The following is a 24,221-nucleotide window of genomic DNA, read 5'->3' as shown; positions in this document are numbered from 1 at the left end:
TCAGTGGAAAGAAAGAAAAACCTTTCCCCACAATAGAACTGGAGAATTCATAACCTAAATAACTGTTTTTCTAGAGAAATTGGCAACAAGTTTTTGTTTGTTAAATCCCCAATACTTCTATGAGCAGTTTGTCCAGGACTCTTTCTCCAGCAGATGGGAAGCAGAAGATACTTCATCTTCCCTTTCAGTCTGTTCCTTAAACGGTGTTGCTCATGACATACATATCTTTTAATAGTAAAAGAGCCCATTGGAATGATTAAAACAAAAATTACTTCTGTGCTGTTGAAGTTTGCTCAGCCAAAACACCAGCTGAGCTCAGTAGAAGTTTTGTCAGGACATTCAAAGCAAGTCAGGCCTTTTCTCCTCACCATGTGGGCAGAGCACCAGATGTAATGAGGACAGATGTGCAGAGCAAGGCACACTTCCCCAAGGGTGCCAAGGTGGTCAAGGTTGCCATTAGCTTTCTTCTTGTTATCATTCCTCTGTATCAGCATCCATTGACCTCAGCAACCCTTCCTTCTTTCTCATCCTTTTATCTCTCCCATCCTTTTATCTCCTGGCTCTAACTCCAGTCCCTCTCATCTTTCTTTCTAGATATTCCTGCTAGTCTGTTTTTGGGGTTTTTTTGTGTTGTAATTTTTTTTTTCCTTGCATCTTCAGCCTTTTCCACTCACTTTATCCTCTTGAAATATTTTGGCCCAAATTCCCATTCCCTCCATTTCATGTGTTTTCCATGCCATTCCTGCTGCTGAGGGATCTCTGGGGCATGAGAAAACCTGGGTTATTCCCTGCTGTCCTAGTTGTCCAAGTAGCCAGTTCCCCAGCAGGTGTCTGTGTATTTTTCATTCACAGGGGTTGAAAGTACAGTAACCTTCAGGGCTGGCTCAAGCTAAAATTAAGGCTGCAGACACCAGGCACCAAATGTTTCATTCAGCTCCCTAAGTTTGTCCTCTAGAGCTTCCAAATGGTTTTGATTAGTATTCCAAAGGAGAGCGCACTGATGGAATTAGTGAGAAACCAGACTGTCAATTTATTTATACCCAGCCTTAGGGCATAGCCATTGTGCATGTGTAAAGCTGTTGAGATGCTGGGAATATTCTGTAAGTGTGTGTGTGTATGTGTTGACTGGAAGTGGGTTTGCAGGGAAAAGCTGCTGCCCCAAGGACTGAACAGTGACCCAAAGCAGGAGAGGCCGCTGATGTGGCCGTGCTCTATTTCCTTTTAGGAAAAAATTGATCCCTGTGAAATTTTCTCTCTACTTGTATTTATTAGTATCTCCCAGCTCTAATTTTACTGTAATTCTCATTATCCTTGTGGAGAAACCTCTAATTTGACTCCTGGAGTCTTTCCACCTCCTTCAACAATATCTGTGTTCCAGAAACTATCCCTGTCTTTGCCTCCTGGAATATTTAAAGCACATGAGTAATGAATAATAAAGTTTTTCCATTACATTGTCATTTAGCCTGGGAAGTATTTTGAGGGCAAGCTGAGAGATATTGGAAACATTTAGTTGTGGATATTCATTTGATACATCAGTGCTGAGCATGAATGAACTGGTTTTCCAATACAATTTGATCAATTTTGTTTAGGAAAATTTGTATTGACAGCGTTGAGGCCAAATGATAAGTCTTTTATTCCTGTTCCTCTGTTTTGTATTACAGTGGAAAGTAAATATATCTCAAATTTGGACTGTTACTAGGCATCACCTCCTCCCGTTCTGTTGCAGTATGAAAATGTGAAAAGGGTTTAAAAAAAGTTTTTCAGCTCCATTACTCTCTATAATAGCCAGGAAACAATTAATCTGTTATCCCTTAACATGATGTCTGCAGAAGGTTATTGCATGACAGAACCCAAGGGACCAATTTACATTGTGCAGGCGAATGTGATGCACCAAGCTGATGCTGGTCCAGACTGGCCCTTTGACATAATGGAGCGCAAAACCTGTGTGGAGCTTTGAGCTGATCATTAAAGTGGGCTGGTTTAGTTAGCATGTTTCTGAGGCTGGACTAATTAGGACTGATGAGTTTGTCTGCAGCTTTCTGGTGCAGGGGTGTTGCTTCCTCCTTCAGAGTTCGCCTGGACCCTTTTGGCAGGGGAGACTTTGCACCATGCTCCACTGGTCACACAGACGTGACCAGAGAAGAGGACAGAGCTGTAAAACCTTGTGCCAGAGAAGAAGATGGGGTCACTGAGAATCCAGGCTGGCAGGACACTGCAGGGGAGGTGCTGGCAGGCAGAGCAGCTTCCTCCTGTGCAGCTGTGACAAACAGACCATATATTGTCACTTGGTAACACCCAGACATGGAGCTGTGCTTCCTACCAGCTTTTCAACCAAACCAGACTGCATCGCTTCTATCTTTCTACCTTTCTTTTGTTTCTTACAGGATATTTTCATAACTCTGAGTTGTAGGAACAATCTCAAAATTTCTGCAGCTGGCTGTGCCATATGGCTACAAGGGAAATGCCTGGAGGTCAGGCTTCCCTTCCAGTAATGCAGGTGGGACTGATTATCAACCACTACAGCAGGTCCTGGCATTGCTGGCAGATGCCATCAATAACGTTAGTTCAGCAGGTCAGCTCTGTCCCCAGCTTCAGTTTAATGGCAGTCATGCTCTGCACCTCCAGCTCCTCCCTCTGCTGAGAACTGAGGAGGGAGGAAGGAGAGAGAAAATTGCCTGAGTTAAAATAAATAAATGTCCGTGTTTGAAGTGAATAAAGTATGCTAACAGGCAATCCTCTGGCTGAGTTTCTAGCTGTTACTCCTGAGCTGTCTAATATCAAAGCAATATGGGCCCATCATACAGCAGCTCACTTCAGTGCATGAGCAGTTACTGTCTTTGGCTTCTGAGGTGTGCTATAGTGTTAATATTATTAGTATTATTATTTTGCTCATAGTTTCTTAAGGCCTCTCCGTATCCTGAGTGAAACTCTAGGGAGTAATAAAGCCACAGGCTGATTTTCAGCTCAGGCACTGTTTGCATCTCCTTGATAGCTGTTTAGTATGTTGCCTTAATCTTGGAAGCAAGACCCTGAGATGCACCCCAGGGAAAGCCTTGAGATGTTCTTTGTATTTTTTGCCCCTGAGAAAATAACTCTCTTGCTGTGGAAATGACACCTTTTTTCTCTGAAATGTCACCACTTCTGCCTGCTGGTTGTAACTCTGCCACACTAAAATATCTGAAGTCTTTTAAAGTAAAATAATAAAACATTTAGGAATCTATTTAGAGCTGCTGAGCATTCTCATTGTTTTGTGTTAATGACCCACAGTTCCCATAAGCTTCTCCCTCCATTTTTTGATTTTCTTATAAATTATTGCTACACTTTTTGTACACATATCTTGCAGTAGAGGTGAATAGGAGGAGAGTAGAAATTATGACAGATGTTTGCCCACTGTGATAAAAGCACTTAAGACACTGTTCAGAGGGAAAAAGTCAGTTCTCCTGGGGCCCTGCACCCTGCCTAGCACTGAGGCTGTTCCCTCAGACTGTGTGGGCTCTTCTGAGCTCTTCCCTCTCCAGCCACTCACAACATGCTTGAGCTCTGGATTATGTTCATCATACCTATGGATTCATGCTTTACTCATAAGGCCTCAAAAAAGCAACTGAATTACAATGTCTTGTCTATAGGAAAATGTATTTGTGATCAGGAAGTGGGTTTTTTTTATGCCAGATGATATTTGCATATGCTGGACCTGCTAGAGAGGAAGTTACGGTGGTGCTGTGCAAATAGTTTCTGTCCTCTAACAAAAATGCACCAAAAAACTCCTCAGGAGAGCTGAAGACATTTATGTGTGAAATCTCTTCTTTCTTCCATCCACCTGTGTGGTTTTGGCTCAGAACTAATCTTCCAGCTATACAGAGGTGCTCCCACCCGAGGATCCCAAAGCATTTTACAATTATTTTATATAGGAAAAGAGCAGAGCTCTGTCCCTTGTTATGGATTACTGAACACATTATATTTTATAATATAAATTATAATGTGTTCAGTACCCATGAAGTGCTCACTAACAAATATCTAGTGGAGAGTGATGTGCAGGCTGTGCGGATGTGGAGCTCACACCGTGCTTAAGGCCAGGGCTTATTCTGGACTCCTGAGAGTTGCTAAGGAAACAGTCTGGGAATGGAGCTGGAATTCTCACAGAAGCTTGGCTGCAGAGATGTTTTTTGCTGCAGAAACACACAGAGCTGTTATTGGCAGAGGCAGCAGCTGATCCAGCCCCTAATGGGTGATGTGATCACTTAAGTGGCAAAGATGAGGGAGTCTGCAATTTCAGTTTCTTTTTGGTATATCTGAGCTTTGTTTGTCTCCTGCATGAAACTGCCATCAATTACATTGGCTTACTCTGTTGCAGGCCCTTGGTGTAAAACCAAACACGGATTATTCACAATCAGCAATGATCCACAGCTTGGAGAATTCCCCTCTTGAAAGATGAAGTTGATAATCCAGACCCTGTTTGTGCCACCAGCTTTTAACAGACTGAGAAATTCCTTAGAGGTGTTTGTTATTTTGCAATTACTTTTCAATTGATTTTCTTAAAAAAACAATTCATAACTTGTTAAAGATCTCTTCTTCTCTTTTCTCCCCTTGTCCAGTTCTCTCTTCCATCTTTGTCACTGCCTAATGTTTATAATCACAGGTTTTATTTTTTCTCCTATTACTTAGATAGACAGCTCCTCTACAGAGAAAAAGAAAAACTGGATGATTTGTAAAAACGGATTTACAGTCAGATTCTCCTGGGGTCTGAGTCTAATTCTTACAATGACTTCTGAAAATATACTTGAAACACTTAAAATATTTGCCTCTGTTTCCCCTGCTGTAAAACAGAGGCTATTTTAGGATATCTTCTGTAGACCATGTGCTGTTAGTTAATTTACAAATGATTCTGTAGGGAAAACTTCCATATGGAGGAATCATGAAACCTTGTGCCTCTCTCCATCAGGGCCTGCAGCTGGGAACAAAGGAGCTGGAGGAGATGGGAAGCAAGTTTTGCCTTGGTTTGCTGATTCTGCACCTCAAATCCCTGCCCTGCAGCAAGGAGCTGATGGCTCAGGCAGCTCTCCTGCTGGATCTGGAGGAGGAGATCACAGACCGGGCACAAAGGTCAGTGGCTGTCATATCCAGAGGGCTCTGCTGTGGGAATTGTGTTGGTGGGGTGTGTTTTGGGTTTAAATCTGCAGAAATGGACTCTCCTCATGGTTGAGGTTTGCATCTTGGAAACTGCAGTGTATGGAGGTGTAATTGACTCCCAAAGAAACTACTGAAACAGTAGGTCCATGCCCTGCAGCCATCCATGTGGAGAAAAAAAGGTGAAAGAGAAGTACCTGTTCTCTATTTTCCAATGATTTTCCATTTTCCTATCAAAGCTACTTACTTGGAACATGGGGATAGTACTGCCCCAGAAAAATTCATCAGCAGGATACATTTTCCTAATCACTGTCACCTGGGGTTCTGTCCAGCTCAGATCCTCCATGGAGAGGATCTCTTATAGGAAAGGCATTATCTAAGTGCTGCACTGTAGGGAACAAGTATTGCAGATTATAAAAGGACATTGATAGCATGATTTAGAAATTGTGGGCCACATACTGCAAGTATACTCCTATAAATTCTTGTCCTCACTGCATGGAGTCCTTTGGTCATTTAGAGCATAGATTTATGACTTTGGTGGACAGAAAGAAGTTTGGATCCCACTGCTTATTTGGGACATGTTTTTCCAAATTGCAAAATTAATTTACTTGCTTTCTACGTTCAATGGGGGGTATTTAAGTGAGTTTTCCCCATTATAAATACAAGAGGAATTTGACCTGGAAAAGTGTTTGTGTATGAGATTATTCAGCTTGAATTTGTGATGAAGCAGAAATACATAATTTCTCTAGGCCATCATCACTTGTTAGTGCTATGTGCATCACATATGTTTGCAAAAATGTTTTTCCAAGACAAATAGAGAAAGAAGACTTAGTGATGTGACATGATTTGAAGCTCCCCGATGGCTTTGCCATCAAAAAGCTCTCTCAGCTTCATCAATGAACTTAAAGTTTTTCAGTTGCAGAAATACCCCTGTAATTTATAGCAGACTTCCAGTCTCTCCCCTGCAGGAACATTTACCCAACATTAGCACCACCTGTTCCTCATGCCAAAACCCATTCTTGCAAGCTTGTTCACAGTTTTAAATGTTTATGAGGGACGGTTTAAAAAGAAGGATAAAATGTAGAGACATTTCTTTGGATTAGCTGTGTTCACTTGTAGTGTGAACATATAAATGAAGCAATTAAGGTGGATGCTAAACACCATGCACGCTGTGGACAGCCATCCAAAAAATCATTGCTATGTCATTAGAGAGAGCTGCTGGAGCCTGGCTAGGTGGATGGTTTTGGGATATAAATGAAACACTCACTTTTGAACTGGAGCTAGAAGGGCCTTTGCATGAAAATAATGTACGGGAAGAAAAGCACCAAACCCTGACTTCCCTCAAACATTGACAAAAAGCCATCTGGTCACAGTAACTCAGTGAGCATTTTCTCTGATCTTTGTAGCCTTCTGTTACTTTTTCCTTTAGCTGACTTTATAACAATGGGAACTCATTCTATTTATCTGATACTGTGTGGTGGTTGATCAGTACAGAAGGAAGATCCCTAGTGACAAATATTTTTAAAGAAGTTAACAGAAAAAATAAAAGTTCTCTTCCTTTGTACAACTTCCATGTGTCCCCAGTAGCTGAAAACAAAAACTTCTGCCTCTTCAAGTTTGCCCAGCAGTAGTGAGCGCCTCTGTCGCATTCAGGAATGAATCTCATTGCTAAAAGGCAATTGATAGGTAGTTGTTAATTTTCACTTCACTGGGTGTAATTGCAAGTTTGTGAAATTTTACTAGCTTTGATGTAATTTGTTACCATTTGCAGACCAGATAAACAGCTGAATTGATAATCCCACCCAGAGGTGTCACATTGCAGGAGCTGGCTGCAAAAGACTGGGTGAAGGGAGATGCAGGGACCAAAGTGTTTGCTAGCATATTCTCTTTAAGAATAAATAATTAATGGCAAATGATTGTGCAGCATATTGATTTTGATTCAGAAAATTAATACTTTCCTCTCATGTTTCTCTGAGCCTAGCCAAGAGAATTCCATGGTTTGGTTTTAATGGGAATATTGGAACCAATGGAAGAATGCAGAACACAGAGGTCTCACTGATACAGACAGGAGAGCAACTATTTCTACATCCCTCTCTCTACTCACAGATTTTGAAAAAAAAAAAATTCTTTATCGAAACATTTCTCTGGAGGAAGCTGAGGGGTGACAGTCTAATATTAATCTGTAAATACTAAATGTTCTGAGATGTAGCACCAAAACCTTGCAGCTTTACTGCTGTTATATCATGACATCAATAGCAATTATACTCTAATACTTTCTAGGATAGACCCACCTTTGTGGGTTTGAGTGAAATGTTTGTAGTTTAAAATTAGTCCTGTTTTCCTGAGTGGTTACCAGAAAAATGCACATTATCCTTTCATGCTTTCTATACTTTGCCTCAGAAAGTGTGAGTAGGTGTGAATAAAAATACCCACATTTCTGTGTACCTTTGCCAAGGCAAAATCAGATTTGGGGATCCTTCAGGTGTAACACAGGAAAATTCTGGGTGGCCACATGGTAATTTCTTTTTCTTAAACGCTTTAAATAGTGAACAGTGTCTTTTGAACAGCTCACAAGCTATCCCTGTTCCAGAAGTCTGCAGTGCCCTGGTCCCAGGAAATGATATGCATGACAAATATTTAAGTGGGAGGCAATAGCTTTTACTGTAGCTAATGTTTTTTGGCAAAGGAAAATGTGTCTCGAAGACTGTCCTGCTGATGTGTCTAGAAAAATATACAAACGTGGGTGAGGTTCTCCATAGCAGTATTCATCAATATCAAAAGAAAATATTAGAATTGTTCAGCCTGGATGAAAACACGAGCTTTTCTTAGTTGTTATGGGTTTGTTTTGTTGAAATCAAGCTTAAATTAAGCTGTGAGCAGTGTGATGTATTGTACAGTCCTGATGTTAAATACATCTGTCTCGATCTAGTGTGTTTTCTCTGTATGGGTTTCTGAGTGCCCATCTCTGTAATGCTCTGGGTGACAGGTCAAGCTGTGGAACAAGAAGTTAATCCAGCACTGGATAAAGCTGACTCCCAGATGAAATGTCTCATTGCAAAGGTGCAGAGATCAAAAGCTGTGGAGCCGGAGAACTCTTCTGTTGTGAAATCCCTGCAGTTCATGTCCTGCACTTGTCTCTCTTTGCCCTGGTGTCTGGTGTGCGTGGCATTGACTTGGCATCTCAGCATCTCCCTCCGACAGCAAACATTTTCACCTGTCAAGGTTCATAACTGTTTGTGTCCTTTAATTTCCCCTCTTCAGGAGCTCTGTGCTCTGGGTGTGCTGCAGCCTTATTCTTTCACCACTGCTGGGAGGGGATAAAGGAGCAGGCTGGGCCCTGCTTCCCTGGAATAAACTATTTGCTGTGCACTTTATAGAGCTCTGTCAGAGCCGGTGGTCAGTACATTGCAGCAAGGTAATAGCTGTCAGGGAAGTGCCTGCTCTGATGGAGGCATCCTGTGAGAATGGGGGATTTCTCACATGGATCAAGTCCATTGTGCTCAGTGTGGTGTCTCTAATGAGCCCAAGGAAGGTGAAAGAAGCCTTTAGCAGACCTAAATAAACACGGTTTCCTGCACAGACAAGGATTTCTTCCTGTCCCCACTTCACAGTCCATCTTTCCCCTAAATTGTTAACTGCAAAAGGAATCATTCACAAGCATAAGTGGGGCAACATTTGGAATAATTTCACAGCAGAGGCAGTGCTACTGCGAATAAACAAGAGGGACTGAACTTCTATCAGTGGGGCTGTGTGGCCAATGGGACCGTGGACTATTTCCCCTAAACACATGATGTCCCAGGATACCATGAAGTTGACCTAACAGCTCTGTGTCACTGTTTTCAACACATGGCAGCTGTCTCAGGAACATGATGAAAATGGAGAAAGTACAGGATGCAGCACAGAAGATGCATTAGAGCTCCAATGTGTGATGGGGAGGAAGAAAGGTTAAATTGCTTCAGGCATTAGTTGCGTTTTAATTATCAACCTGTGCTTCTGGGACACATCACATTGACTCTCACATTGAGGCACCATCACCCCATGTTACACAAGACCTCCGTAGGGACTTAGTTACTGTGGCTTTTCTTTTCACTAATAACATATTAGTAAAAAGATATTTGGGTTGTTTTCTGCATTGAATAAATAGCCTTTCTTCCACCAGCACTGAATAGGTTTGATCTTATGGACCACTCTGCCAAGATCAAAGGCCAAATATGTGGAGAATTATTCTGGGCTTTGCAACCACTTTCAACAAACAAAGCCATGTGCCTGGTGCTCATACAAGCAATTTATCCTGTTCTTTCTCAAACATGGCCTCATAAGACAGTATTGCCATGCTCTGGGAAGAATTACTGATGTTTCCAGCATCCCACTGTGCCTTACAGTCAATTCTGGCATTCAGAAGCTTTCTGTGGGGAAAGTGAAATGTGACTTGTACTTCAGACATCATGTTTTTTGATAATAGTTTTCATGCCTCATTTCCTATAAAAAGTAATTAAGTTTTAAGTCACTGCTGTCCAGGTAGCTTCACATTTGTCATGACCACAAGGAGGATAGGAAGTGACTGTTCACATAAAGCAGGTTTGAGAGAGACAAGGAGCAATCCCCTCCCTCTCCAGCATCCTCACCTTCTTCCTTATAGTTTAAACTGATGCCACATTCCTTAATTTTCTTTCTTTCCTTGCCCTCCAGTTTGTGCTAGGGAATGTTTTGCATACACTTCAGCAATTGCAGCCATTTGTTCATGAGACATCTCTGGTGTTGAGGCAGACTTTTGTGAAGTCATTTGTGAAGTCTGCTGACTCAGACATTATTTATCTCCTGTGTTTCTTCATCATTTCTCACCTCTCTTGAGCAGAGCCAAATCTCTTTCCACCCCAGATGGTAAATATGTCTACCTCTGCTATTAATCAAAACCAGAAGGCTTAATCATTGCTCTATTTCTTTGTCCAGATGTAATCTCTTCATCTTCCATACAGTGAGCAGAATTAGATCGGTTAGTGCATGGATAGCAAAGCCAGGAATTGACAAGAGGGATTTGCAGATCATTTGGAAATGTGTGTGCTGCTCTTCTATACCACATTGATGCACCATCATGATCCTGGATAGTATTGAAGTGTTGAATCTCCCATCTTTTCACTATAATGCACCTTCCCCTGATTATAGCTGTGCAAGCAATTTCACTCATCTTTTAAACTGTGTGGCCAAAAGGTGATTCAGATCAAATGAAAATGATTTTGTGGAAATGAAGCAAACAAAAAAAGGGAAAGTTCAAACAACAAAAAATGCGGCTGGAGCAAAGCATGTTCACTTCATATGGAGCATCCTCAGTGCATCTTTGAATAGCAGAAATGCTGTGCTATACCCACATGCAGTGATGGTTGTCCTGCCTGGTGGGATGGGTTCTTCCTACTCCTACTGGTGAATGTGGGTGTCAGTGTTGTATTGTTTTGGTTATACTTACTTAAATGAATTGCAGCTCAAGGGTTTAGGTGCCAGACAGGACCTCACCCTGCACAGAACCCCATCCCCTCCCAGGTCAGTGCAGCAGCAGTCACAGTGTCCAGTCCTAAGGCAGACTGGACAGCTGGGCTCTGGGGAGCCCTCTGACATCTGACTGAAGATGAAAGTGCTCTTTTGTCACTTAGAGAATCTAACCACAGCAGGAATTATTTGACCAGACTTAATTCAGGTTTTTATTTGAGTGGAGTCCCATTTTTCTGTAAGTAAAGATTTGGTGCATTTTTAACCTTGATCATCTGTAGACATTAAATACCTTGTGGCAGCTTTCAGAAGAGGAGGGTGTTTATTGATTTCATTTTTCTCTTAGTCACAAATTTTATTGCTGGTAAAGGAATTTGAAATTTCTACTGTTATATGAGAATCTCTGGATGAGGTATTTCTGTATTTGGATGCTGGAGAGCAAAGTGCTGTGGGAATGCATTTACCTAAGTAAGCCAAACAACTTTGTCACTTTGGTGCAGAACACGGGGCAAAAGGGGTTTCTATAATGCATTTCATAAAACACTTGTGAGAGCACAGTCTAACATTAATTCAGTATGACAGGTGTGAGAGTGGCTGAAACTGGGCTTTGGCTTCAGAGTAGTCTTATGTTGCTGTAACTATTTAGGATCAGTTCAGGAAATGCTTTAACTCCCGACTATTTTATAACACTCTCCAGCAATCTTTCACATGGATGTTGCAAAAGAGTGGTACCTCCTTGCACCCGCAGGGTCTCTCCTAAAGAATTGCTGCCTCTGCTCTTGAGAGGGAAAAAAACCTTCACATTTCAAGTTTGGATCTATTACTGATGTCAGATTTTATTGTTTTTATATGCCTTGATAATTTTGTTTTCAAAATAAAAATGTGAACCTTCCTTTGTCCACCCCTTCATCCTTCTTACCCTGCTCTCTTCTGTGCCTCTGCTTTGTTATTGAGAGAATACAATTCCAAAGAATTCTTTAGAGGCTCAGCCAAGCAATGCAGCCTATAATGAATATATTTGGTATTCAGAAGGCTTTCATGTAGCTGTTCACAGGTGAGCCACTGGAATTCAGCAACTTTCATTAACACTTTCTAGAGCTCTTCCTATTTTCCTCCTATTGATTATTATTATTATTCTGAAATGCCTTGCAAGCTGCTCAGCTTCTGTTGACTGTTATCAAATGCCAGTTCCATTTATGCCAGGCTGGGTATAAGTATTCATGCTCATTTCAGAGGTAATTAATTTATCCTTTTTTAAGCTAATAATAGCAATTTAAATAGATGCAGAAAGGAAGGAGAGGAAAAGAGCAAATGGGAAGAGAAAGAGATCATAGAAGGAACTTCAAACATGCACAGAAGCACTGCTTGCTATTGTATCTGTCTGAGGTTATTCAAATTACCATACTCACACAGATCTGACTGGACTACAGATAATGAACTTGTATATGCCCAGCAGAACAAATGGGCTCTGCAGTGCCCTTTCTGTGAGGCATATTGCTATGTTGCTGTCTGGCATCAGACATTTTGGTATTGATTAGGAGCATCTGTATTTCTGGGCTGTAGTCTTTCTCCCTTAAGATCTACCTTGAAATATGAAAGCCACTGGGGCCCTTCACATGCTGAGATGGAAAAATAAACCAGAGGGCTATCGGGGGGTCAGCAGTTCCCATTTTTGGAGTGTTCCCCAAAGCAATGCATTGTGAGGGGTGAACTCTTTTCTCTGAGGTGGCCTTTATGCAGAGCAGGACACTGCTGACACCAGAATAGAATAATGTGGTTTTTTCTAAGAGGATGCAAAGGGTAATGGGAGAATCAGTCTGTTTGGACTATTGATCATTTTGAATGCAGGCAGAGGTGGGATTTCAGATTGAACATGTCACGGGTCTAGTGCTGAAGAGGCAGGTTCAGATCACTGTATGTAGCCTTGTACAGACTATATCTGTACTGCAGCAGCAGCTGAACACCAGTTACATTAGATTTAGGGCTCTGGCAAAACATCAGGAGGAGAAAACTCAGTCAGTGCAACTCTGCTGGTGATCCCTGTCCTTTGTTTTCCGCTGTTTGACATTATTCAGAGGACAGGGATGCACAAGGCATAACTGTAGTGGGAGTCCTTGTGTCTTCATGGTGGGGGAGATTCTTAGATAAACACTAAGGTTGTTTCAAAGATCTTGGTTATTCAGTGTTTCCTTGTGGAACTTTTCCAAATGGTGTTCTCAGAGTCCCAAAATAACTTGAGACTTGTGAAAACCAGAGGACAGTCAGATTTTTCATACCAGTACATGTTACAGTAGCTTCTTTCAGGCAGCCAGAGCAACTGAAGGAGTGAGTAGGATGGTAATTAGATAAAATGCACCTCCAGCCCTTTAGAAGTAAGCATGCTTCTTGGGAAGTTGAGTATTTCCCCCCTCTTCATTGCAATTGTCACTTCAGTTGACCTCTATTTAATCTGTCCACAGCTCCCACCAGAACTTTCTGAGGAACACAGTCATGTAGGTGAAAATTAGACTGGCTGAGGACCAAAACAGACTTTTCTATCACATATGTTGGAGAGTTAATCATGTGGCATAGAACACAGGAACAAAAGACTTAGATCTGGTTTATCTGGATCAAAGGCTTCACCATGTGGTATTCTCTCCCCTTGAGGCCTACACAGTGGCTCAGATGTCCAAGTATCACAGAACTTAGAGGCAAACCAGAATGAATTCCAGGGGTCTGTGAGCTTCTATAGAGCAGAATGTCTCTCCCCCCACCAGCAGCATCAGAGGCTCCAGTCCTGCAGAGCAGGATGTAATGCAGAGAGTAGCACTTCATATATTGCCTCTGTGTGAAGTAGGTTTTCCTGTCATAGGTGAAATACAGGGCTAGAAGGAGCTGAATTCCCTGTAAAACCACCAGTGGGATCCAGTTTTCACCAGAAGTTTGTACCTGTATAAATTATTCAGACAATAAGAGCTAAGGAGTCCCAAATGGATTTGACTTAACAATGCTCATAGACTCATTGTGTCCCCATTGCTGCCTCCTTTCTCTGCAAAGAGAAAATAAGAGCAGAGACTTCTGCTTTCGAGGTAAATGCTGTATTGCAAGTCCTTTTGGTCTGGTGCCCGGCTTGCAAATGAGAGTCTGACCAGCTCTCCTCTACTGTGGTGACAGTGTACAGCTGCTATCTAGGAGCATATCAAAAACTTAGCAAGACAAATAAGAGATTACTCAGTTAAGGGAATAGAGAAGGCAGAGAAATTCATAATTAAAGCTGTCAGGTTGCAGTAAAAGGAGCGCATAGCCTGGAAGGAAAGCAGGTGGGCGAGCAAAGTGTCATATTTGCAGGTGAAAGTTGGCACTTGAGCAGCATTTTAAAGCACTCCAAAGCCACCTCCACTGACATCTCAGCTGCACTGTATATTCTGTCAGAGGTTCTGGCTGTTCAGTGTATTGTGACTGTGACTCACACACACACCCTGCCTCTTGCTGCCTCACTAGACACTGTACAGAGAGACAGGCAGAGGTATTGTGTGAGACAGGAGATAAATACGTGCAGGTTGTTGTTCCAGGCCCCAGCACACACGTGCACCAGAGTGGATGAATGCTTGTGCACAGAGGTACAAATGTGAAAGCCAATCCCTCTAGCCCCTGATAGTTCATTGTATTCTCTCAGAAACCATATGGATTTAGTAGGATGTATATGTTTAACGTGATGTTGGTAAAAAGAACTTACGAGAATTAGACTGGAGCTGAGAGTAGCAGGATGTGAGGGGGGAAGATGCACATGAAATTAATACTTAGTCTTTTTTATTTTGTCTGCAGAGCAGAAATGTACGCAAGCTTAACATCCCAGATCCTTAACATCCCAGAGCCTGTTCTTATGAATGTAGGGAGAATTCTCTTTCAAGTGCAGCATGGAGCCCCATCTGTCTCTGGCCCTGGTCACTCTGTAACACTTAGCAATGCAGCCCAGTTGAAGGGATCTTCTCCACAAGTCCAGGATAGAGCACTGCCACTTTCTATCGCTGTCACAGTGCAATGGGAGAGGTGTGGGGCTGGTTCCAGGCTGCACAGCACACATGGACCTGTGATGTGCTGGAAGGGCTCAGTGTGCTCATGGGGATACTGGCAAAGGAGGCCAAGATTCATCAGCAGAACTCTATGGAAAATGGTGACTCTGCAAGAGTTGGATTGGGATACAATGCCCTAAACAAATGGAAAACCACACCTGCTTCTTGTGAACTTTCCTTTCTCAAGGAAAGATTGTCACTTCCTTCTTCTCTTGTGTCCCTGGGAAGATGCTGAGGGTGCAGGCTGCTGCTGCCAGGACCATGAGTGCTAAAGGAAGCCATCAGGCCAGGGCAAGGGCTGCTGTCAGAGCAGCAGGGAGAGACAGACTCAGAACAGTATAAGAGGAAAGAAAAAGCATTCCCTTTGCCTCTGCTTGGGGGTATTTTCTCTGTTTTCTCCCCCTGGGCCATCTCCTATTCCTATTTCTATTTGTTCATGTTAAAACTTGTTTTTAACTGGAGGAAAATTTAAATTTCTGGAAGGTCAGATTTAATTTTTAAAGTAACAGTAGCATGGTTAGACTTCAAATATACCTCAACCATTTAAAAATACTTAATCAGCAGCTATATCTATGGCCCATTATTCACCATTTAATTTATAATGGTTTCCTTTTACGCATTAACAGTTACCACCTTAAATCCCTATTTAAACATGAATTTGAGGATTTGGACTTGTAAGGGAAAATAAGCAATAAAAGCAGCTGAATGCCAGAACAAGATTCTGCTATCAGGCCAGTATGATCAGAAATGACGAATAAGGAAGAACAGAAAGAATCTGTTCTCTCTTTCTCTGCCTAATCTGTTTGTTCTGTCTAGTCTACCCAACATGTTTTTACATCACACTCTGTACTTGAGAATTTTTTCTGAAGATGCCATTTTATAGCACTTTCCAAAAAAGCACTAGCATCTCATTAAAAGATAAAAGTCCCATGCAATTCAAAGAGAAAGCAAATACCCATTCCAAGTAATAAAGCTGTGCCTCATCTTCCATTGAACTGCAGGGGGCAGCCAAGAATTTGGGTAAAGCGCTGCTACCCGGATTTATCTTGTCCGGCTTTTCCTGGAATGAATACTTATTTTTTGTTCTAGTACACAACTTGTGTTTTCATCTATGAAAAAGTGAATCATAAGAGAAGATGCACTATAGTACTTTAATACAGTGAAGTTTCCTTCCTGGCAGTGCTCAGCACTGGAGATTTCAAAGAGGGATGCAACCACTTGCCATAGAGGACAATTACAGAATGCCCCTGTACCCTGGGGGAATGATTTTCTAATGTCAGACAGTGATTTATTTATACCTGGGAACGCGAGAATTTGTAATATTTCTGAATAATTATAATAACAATAGTTCTATCTAATGAAATGTTCCAGCGCTCTCATTTTCTGTATAAGTTACTAATGCTTTCTGAATCTTGCATTGCTCCTCACTGCACCCTGCTATCTTGTGAGTTTTATAGATCAGCTGCATGTCGTGAGGAAAGAAAATATTTCCTTTCATCCAGTGCTCTTTCACCTTTGCAAATGCATCTTTATCCTCGACTGTAACAGAATAATTGGGAGCGTCTAAATTGCCAGGCATTTTGTAAACAACCATCACCTCCCTTCTCATGAATCCAGTCATGAAAGAGGAAAATTTTTTTAAATCTTATGCCTGTAACTACTTCTATCACCTACTTTGGACCCTGCTTATTTATGTAAGACATAGGAAACCAAGAATTCAGAATGGGTTTTCTAGGGAAAGCGTAGCATTTTTTAAGGGAACAGTTTTGTAGTATTTTTAGTGCTGTCTGTGGCCTTGTCATTGAGGTTTATTATTTTCAAGAAGGATTGTGTTTTCCTGGATTAATCAGCTTTATCCTCACTTGGCTTGATGAACTATATTGGAGAAACTCTTTTACCTTTCAGCAGTTTTCTTGGAGGATTACTGGCCACAAATGGGGTTGGTGAAGGACACCAGAGTCTCTCATGTGCATGTCCATAAAAAGTGATGCCTTATTTTTAGGCCTTTTAGATTTCAGTGTTAATGTGTCTGGCCTGAAGACAGTGCTTATTCTTACCTAAATATCCCAGAAAGGACTGAGCCGAAAACAGAAAAACAAGTGGATGAGGATGTGATGCTGGTAGTTTGTGAGAGAAAAAGATGGACAGTCCCTGTCAGAGGTGGATTTGGAAGGGTAAGGGCAGGAAAAGACTTAAACCCTCTCCCTGCCTTCCCCTCAGCTCATGGGAGTGATTCTCAATATTACAGAACCTAATTTCAGGAGCTCAGGATTAAAAAAAGGGTTGAGTGGAAATATAAATAATGGATTAGGCTGAAAAATTGGTTTAGGCACTTTGACAATGTCTCTGAGGTGTCTTTGCCCCTTTCAAGGAGAAACAGATTGGAGACATGAGATGCAGAAACATGGCTTTTGTTCACTTTTCTCTCTCACGTTTTAAAATCATTTCCAAACTCTTATTCTGCAAATGTGCTGCTCATGATCAAAGCCTTATCTCAGAGCCGAGAAAGTCCCTGGAGAGCAAGGCCTGAAGGCTAAGCCTGCAGTGCAGCTGCCTGTATCCCAGGTTGGGGAATCTAATAATGCATGACCCAGCATCTACTGATGCAGTGAAGTGGGGAGCAGTGTCCTTCCCATGCCCCTCCCTGACTTTTGGTCCTTGCTCCCTTTGCCAGCCCAGCTCCCTCTGGAGGTCGTGGTCCATCAGGAGTTTGCCCCCACCAGTGTCAGGTTGTCTGTAAGGCTCTTCTGTAACACAACATCTACTAATTCCCTGAATTTTCTCAGGAATTGAATACAGAGGCTGGAATTCATCTGAGAAAGGATAATGGATAGGAGCAGATGAGTTATTTGCCTTTTTCAGTATATTTTTCCTCATGTCTCGTTCTGGCATTTCCATCCACTCACAGAGTGACTCTAATAGCAACCAGCTATTGGGAAAGAAGCAACACAAAGATGTTCAGTGAAACTTCAGAGCTGATGCCCTGCAGGTATGACAGGAACAGCCATGAAAGCAGCATACCTGTTTGCACAGAGATCTCTCCTGCCTTATGATGCCTTCCTGCCTTTACTGCCTGCCTTGTGGGACACTGGATTTGTGTGCCAAGAAGACTGCTGTTAACACAGCTCAAACACCTCACAGAGAGCAGTGCCCTTGATCTGTCATTAAAAACGTCCTTGACACACTGTGGCATCAGGAGGAAGCTTGTGATGCTAATTGCTGGCAGCACTGTTCTACCATGGATGTTACACAGAAAGCCCAAGAACATCCTGTTTTAATTTTGAGAGAGAGGGCTGACTTGGTTTTGCTACTGTTTTTTTTTTTTGTTTTGTTTTTTTTCAAGAGTTTCCCCAAAGGCCATATGAGACCTGTGAGGGTAGGGCTGTGATCCCAGAAAGGTGACCTTTCCATCCCTGTAGTTCCTGGTGGGCTTTTTTATTATTTTGTTTTGGGTTTTTGTTGTTTAGTTTGAGAGGTTTTGTGATGTTTCTGTGCAGTCTGCAGCCTTCCACGACTGTCCTCTCAGCTAGATCTGTGGGTCATATAATCAGGCAGGGTTTTCAACTACTTCACAGCCTTTACACCTTCTGAGTGTCCAGCCTCCCTCCATCTTCTCTATGGAAGTAGCCAAATCTGGAGAATTTCTCTTGTTCACACCTTGCTTTTCTAGAACTTACCTGTGCTCTGTAATGATTAAGAAAATTAGGACATGGAGACACATGCCCTTGTTTAGTCCCTGATGATGGGTCAAAAGTGGAAATTAATAAGACAGGAAATTTGTTTCTACTCTGCAGTCAGTAAAGGAAATTCACTGGAACAAAATTAATCATGGAACAGGCACAAAGAAGAGAACAAATTATCAGGGAAGTAACTCATTAATTAGGTTCATACCAAAATTCAGAAAAGGGTTTTCTTCAAGATAACAACCAAGTTCACAGTTCAGCAAGAGTTGGTCTTGGGGTGCACACAATTTTATATCAGAACTCTGCCAGGGTGTTATTTTAGCCCAGCATTTGGCTGGTTATAATGGTATATCAGAAAAGCTGCAGGAAAGCATTCAGCAGCTGGCATCATCTAACCACAAAGTGTGAGGACAGAAGCTATTATCAGCCCGTTCACATCACTAAACTCTGGTTCCTGGTGTTAACAGCAGTGTGGGAGCCCTCTCTGTTATGGCACCTTGCTAAATTTAGAGCTTGGTTGCAAATCCTCCAGTGAATAGCAGCTGCTTGCTGGTGAGGGTGAGCAGAAGCCACATGCAGATTTAAGTGAGGTGAAGTGCTAAAACACCATCCTCCATGTGGCACTTCTCAGGACCCCCAGCACGCTCTCTTTGTGCCAGTTCTCAGTGCCAGGGCAGGATGGAGGTGAGTTCCTGTGAGTTTCCAAGTAGATGGGGCTTGGCTGGAGTCTCCTCGCTGTTCTAATGGCAAGCTTCACTCCATGAATCTTTCTTAGGCTGTAGCTTGAACTCAGGGTTAATTTAGGACCCACACAGCCCTATTCTTGTTAAATCAAGATTTATGCTGCCTGACTTGTTCGCTGCACTTTAGCAGGAGCCTGCTTGCTGTGCAGGTGAAATGTCTCCTTTCGTGCTGCCAAGCACGGAGCCTCTGGTGAAGGGAACGTAGGAGAAAGGAAAAGAGCTCTGCTGTTACTCTCTGCTCTGTGCTGCAAATTCCTGCCAGGTGCCTTGACAGCCTTTGTGGTGAGACCTGCTGCTCCCAGATGCCACAAGGTCCCTGTCCCTGGGCTGGAGCAGAGGCCACGCTGCTGCAGCACAGCTGGGATTGGTGTGCTGAGATTGGTTTCTGCAGCACGTTCTTAATGAACTAACAAACCAGAGCTAAACACTGGTAGAAATGGGAGTGAATCCATGTGAGAAAGGCCCCCTGCTTCCTCACTTACCCTTTCCCATCTCCTGCTTTCTCTGAGTCTCAGCAGGAACGCAATCAAACCACGCTCAGGAACATCTGAGCTGCCTATTTGCCACTTAGGACTTCCCGGGTAGTGAAGTTTCCACATTGTTTATTTAGAGCTAAGCGTTCTGCTGGGTCTCTTCTCACCTTCTGTAAATAACAACTGTCCTCAAAATTCTTCAGGCTGATTACTGAGGCTGACAGTCTGTGTGTTTTGAGTTGCTGAGCCGTATTAATCCATAATATACTCTGACCCATGGATGGGAAAACTAATGCATTGAGGATGTCACAAGAGGTAAAAGCCAAAGGACTTAGTCTTCCTGGACACGTGAAGTACTTTGGTTGTGATGTGAATAAATCTCCCAGCAGCAGCAGCAGCAGTGCATAAACTGTTACAGGAGTTTGCCTTTGAAATCAACGTGATAGAGATTTTATAGCACCAAAACTACTTCAATTTTAGAAAATATGAGGCACAGTTTTTTTTGTTTTGTTTTGTTTTGTTTTGTTTTGTTTTGTTTTGTTTTGTTTTGTTTTGCTACCTGTAGCTTGTCGTGGTAAAGTTTATTCCACTTAATGCAGGAATTGATGGCAGAGGGGAAACACATATACACAGAGAAAAACAATGCCCAAATCCTTCAGGCCTACCAAATATATTCACCAACTTTACTGAGCATCTAAAAGTTTTGTATCTGGCAATGCCAATTTTCAAGCTCTTTCTTTACAGTCGTTGAAAGCAATTCACCCCATCTGTCTTACACACCTTTCATAGGTTCCACTAGTAGCAGGGTGACTAACTGGGGAATACTGTCTCACCAGCAGGAGAGGAAAAAAATGAGAAGGCAAGGCATAGTCTCGGGCTGAAATCTCCTTTCTGTTTTGGAAGCTAAACCTCTTCATATCAGAGTGTGTAAGCTGGAAATGCATCTCCTCAGACCCAAGCAAAAAACACACTCTAGCATTCCTTGCTAAAATGCAGATGGGAAAGTAAATATGAGGTCCATGGATTATACGATTATATAGAATTCAATCCAGACTTTACACTGTAAGAATTCAGTCCTGTGTAATCCACACCAGGCTGATGAAAAATCAGCTCATCCTGTGGATTTGACACAAGGCTGTTGAAGACTTCTCTGTGCTTTGGAACAGGACAGTTAAGAATGCAGAGTACACATGCAGGGAGCAAAATTTTTCTTCTTTGTGCTTTTAATACAGCAAAATGCTTTGCTGCTTCTTTGGTTTCCTTCCTTCAGTCACAACAAAGGACTGTTGGAAGTGGCTTCAGAGAAACAAAGCCTAGAAAAGAAAAGGGATTTAGAAAGAAGAGATTAGATGAAATTTGTGAGAAAAAGAATTCCCAGTGCCATGTTCCCAGCTCAGTCTTCTGAAGGGAAGCCCTTTGCTCCTGATCCATTACGATTCACTTGGCAGCTCTGCCCGGAGTGGCCTCTCTCCTTCATCTCTGCTGCTGTAAACTAATACCAGTGATAACAGCCCTGCCAAGCTTGGTTGTTGCTGATGTATTGTACACAGCTTTCATTAATCTATTTGTGCCCAGCAACTCATCAGTGAAAGCTTCTTCTAATTCCCTTCCTTCTGATCTGCTGTGGCCTTTTGAGGAGCAGGAGTGAGTTTGCAAGAGAGGAGTGACCTGTGATGCTCTCTTAGTGTAGCTTGAGCAAGTTTTAGTCCAGCTTTCCTTTAACACCACACAGTTTAATCAAGGCATGTTGATATACACTTGTACCTCCTCATCTTCCTGTCCTTTGACCTTCCAGTCATTGGCTTTATTACTGTTGTCTCCAGTAGAGACTGATTTTCCTGGTTTGGGAGCCATGTGCAGTCTTTTCCCTGCCTCACATTTCTGATATGCAACAATTCCTGCCATGGGTCGTGGAGAAGGATGGCAGTCACCCTGAGTGCTCTGGCCTGAGCTCTTACAGCCCTGCTGCTCCTTTACCTCTGCTCTGACAGCTGGTATGGAAAATATTCCTCCTCCTATATTATTGTAATTGTGGGGAATGAACTTTAAACTTCATTTGTGTTTGCATAAAATTGGAGGAGTTAAGGGCTGGTAGGGATCTCCACAGGCCATCAGCTTCCTGAAGTGAGGATCAACTTTACCTGTACCACTCTTGCTATGTTAATCTAATCTTTTCTAGGAAAGCTTTGATAATGGAACTACCAGACTTTCTCCAAATAATCTATTTTTGCTCCTACCACCCTTACATTTTCCAGGTATCTATCTTGAGCCCTGTCTTGCTACAGGAAGTCCTGGGCAGGATTTTCTTACCTATCCAGCCTAGATATAGAGAATTAATTATTTAAATGTGCTTTCTGCACCATTTTCAGTGGAACCAAGTCCTTCCTGAATTGCTTTGTCCAAGCTGAAAACAGATCTGTAGCAGAAATCTTAATAGTGCTGGATCAAGAAAGAATAGATTAATTATATGTCAGCCTAAATTCTTTATACCCATACGATATTGTATTTGCAATTTTGTAAAAAAAAAAGGAATGGGTGGTTCATATTCAGCTTGTAGTTTTCAATAAGGCAAATCAGTATTTTTTTCCCAGTAGAAATACTACCTTGTCATTGCTCCTCATTTTCTTTGTTTGTACCATTGATTATTCCTGTCTAATTGAAGTAACTTGTACTTGACCCTATTGAATTGCAACTTTTTTTTCAGGTTACATCTCTAGTTTGTCAAAATTATTTTGAATTTTAATGCAATTTTTGTCTTACTTTGGTTTCATCTGCAAATTGAATTAATATACTTTACATTTCATCTAAATCTTTAATGAAAATATTGAATTGTATCAAATCCATGTCTGAGTCCGGCAGAAGCTCATTCAACATATCCACTTTGACAGCGAAATGCAAAGAACTGCCCTGAGTACGATTTTCTAAACAGTTTATACAATTACTCTGCTGTGGTTCACCTAGACCCTGCTGGTTTTTTTGCTGCAAGAACGTGAAATGGTTTGAAAAAAACTTTACTACGTGACATCTTGTCCATGGGGTATTCCCCTGGTGCTTTCTCAGAGAAGCAAATTAGAATGGGCCATCATAATTTGTTCCTGACAAAGCTGTGTTGACTGATTCCCACTTCTTTTCTCCAAAGTGCTTCCAAATTGTTTCTTTGCTCTGAGGAACTGGAGTTAACCTGACAGGTCTGTCGTTTGCTGTCTTCTTCTTTCTCCTGCCTTCAAAAGACAGTTACTCTATTGTGTCAGTTAGCTGGTTCATCACCAGCCCTTCCTAAGTTCAAAAAAAAATAATCATTAACAGCTTTGAGCTTGATTGAGTCAGTTCCTCGGATCTGCAGAAGGAATACAGTCGATTCAGATCATTTGGAAAACCTGAGCAATTTAACTTCTCTAACCAATCCCTTTTGTCTTCTGGGCCTCCTTTGTTAGTTCTTTACAACGTTAATTCATCACAGCTGACCTTTTATGAAAACTGATGCAAAAATCACTCTTCTCAGCCTTATTGTCAATAAGTTTTCCTTCTATGAGAAGTGGACTAACAAATTATGTTGCATTTTAGTAGTAATAAACTTAAATAATGATATCCTTTGCTGTGTGATATTTTTGCTAGTCTCACCTCACTTTGTACTTTAATTTTTCATGCTTTTCTTAGCTGTCCTTTTTGTACGCTTGCACTCATTAGGCCATTCTATTTTATTTTTTTTACTTCCTTTGTATTTTTGCCATGTATTTGAAGTCAGTTAAGACCTTTTGGTATGACCAAGCTGGTCTGGCTACCTTTTTTTTTGTAGTAAAATAGCTTGACATTGTAATTTTTCTCAGGAATGTACAGGGCTTTTTTAGTCTCTTATAGAAAGAAAATTCTTAAGGATCCTCCCCCATGCATCCACCCACCTCCATTGAATTGTCGGCTGTGGAAGATTTACATAAAACCTTGGCTGCTTGATCTTACTCTTTCACTAATCTTTGGTGGAGTTCTTTCATGGAAGCACCTTTCATGGTTCTGAGGCTTTTGTTGTCTTTCTCTTATGGCACTGCTTGCAAGGACAACGTGAGTTTGTGCTTTAATGCTAAAGAACTTCATGTTTTATGCTGGGCTGACAAGGTCCTTAAAAGTAAGAAATTCTGCTCAATATCAGGGTTCATTGCTTGTGAAGGAAACTATGTTCAGAGTCACCTTTGCCTGGAAATCATATTCACAGTCAGACAAAGTTACAAGATTAATAAACCCACATCTGTTAAAGTGTAGCTCAGACAAAAATTGCAAATTTCATCACATGCTTGTTGTTGCAAAGCGACACGCAAAACCTGTGCTCATTTTATCTAAAGACCTTGCCTTTATTTCTTATTCTGCAAGTTCTGTTTCCCAAAGTCTCTTCATTCTTTGAAGGGATTGTCAGGAGTTTTTGATCGATTGAAGGTGTTAAAAGGAGATTGGAGTTACACTCCAGTGTATTGCTACTCCTTTAGTCTGGGTGATGCTCTATAATAGCCCAGAACTGGCCTACAAATCATCTGATTATTTTGGCTGGGTGCCTGATGAATGTAAACCCAGGGAGATTTGCTTTCAGCTCTCTTGCTGGGTGCCCTTGGTCTACCTTGTGGAATGAGGGGAAATCCAGTAAATTTAATAGCCTCGACACTGGTCAGGGTCAGCAGT

At 41.8% G+C, this 24,221-nt stretch overlaps 1 protein-coding gene across 2 annotated transcripts in view; it reads left to right on the top strand.

The window, feature by feature from the left end:
• AGBL1 (AGBL carboxypeptidase 1) overlaps positions 1–24,221 on the top strand; it is a 265,166-nt gene that overhangs the window by 176,178 nt on the left and 64,767 nt on the right. For both annotated transcript variants that reach the window (XM_066196254.1, XM_066196253.1), the window contains exon 22: positions 4,940–5,100. In XM_066196254.1, the coding sequence (XP_066052351.1) occupies positions 4,940–5,100 (161 nt within the window). The remainder of the gene's footprint in view (positions 1–4,939; positions 5,101–24,221) is intronic.

The sequence above is a fragment of the Chamaea fasciata genome, unplaced genomic scaffold (assembly GCF_029207755.1).
Source record: "Chamaea fasciata isolate MVZ Bird 193981 ecotype frontalis unplaced genomic scaffold, bChaFas1.0.hap1 SCAF_14, whole genome shotgun sequence".
NCBI lineage: Eukaryota > Metazoa > Chordata > Aves > Passeriformes > Sylviidae > Chamaea > Chamaea fasciata.
This window is presented reverse-complemented; position numbering and strand designations above follow the sequence as displayed.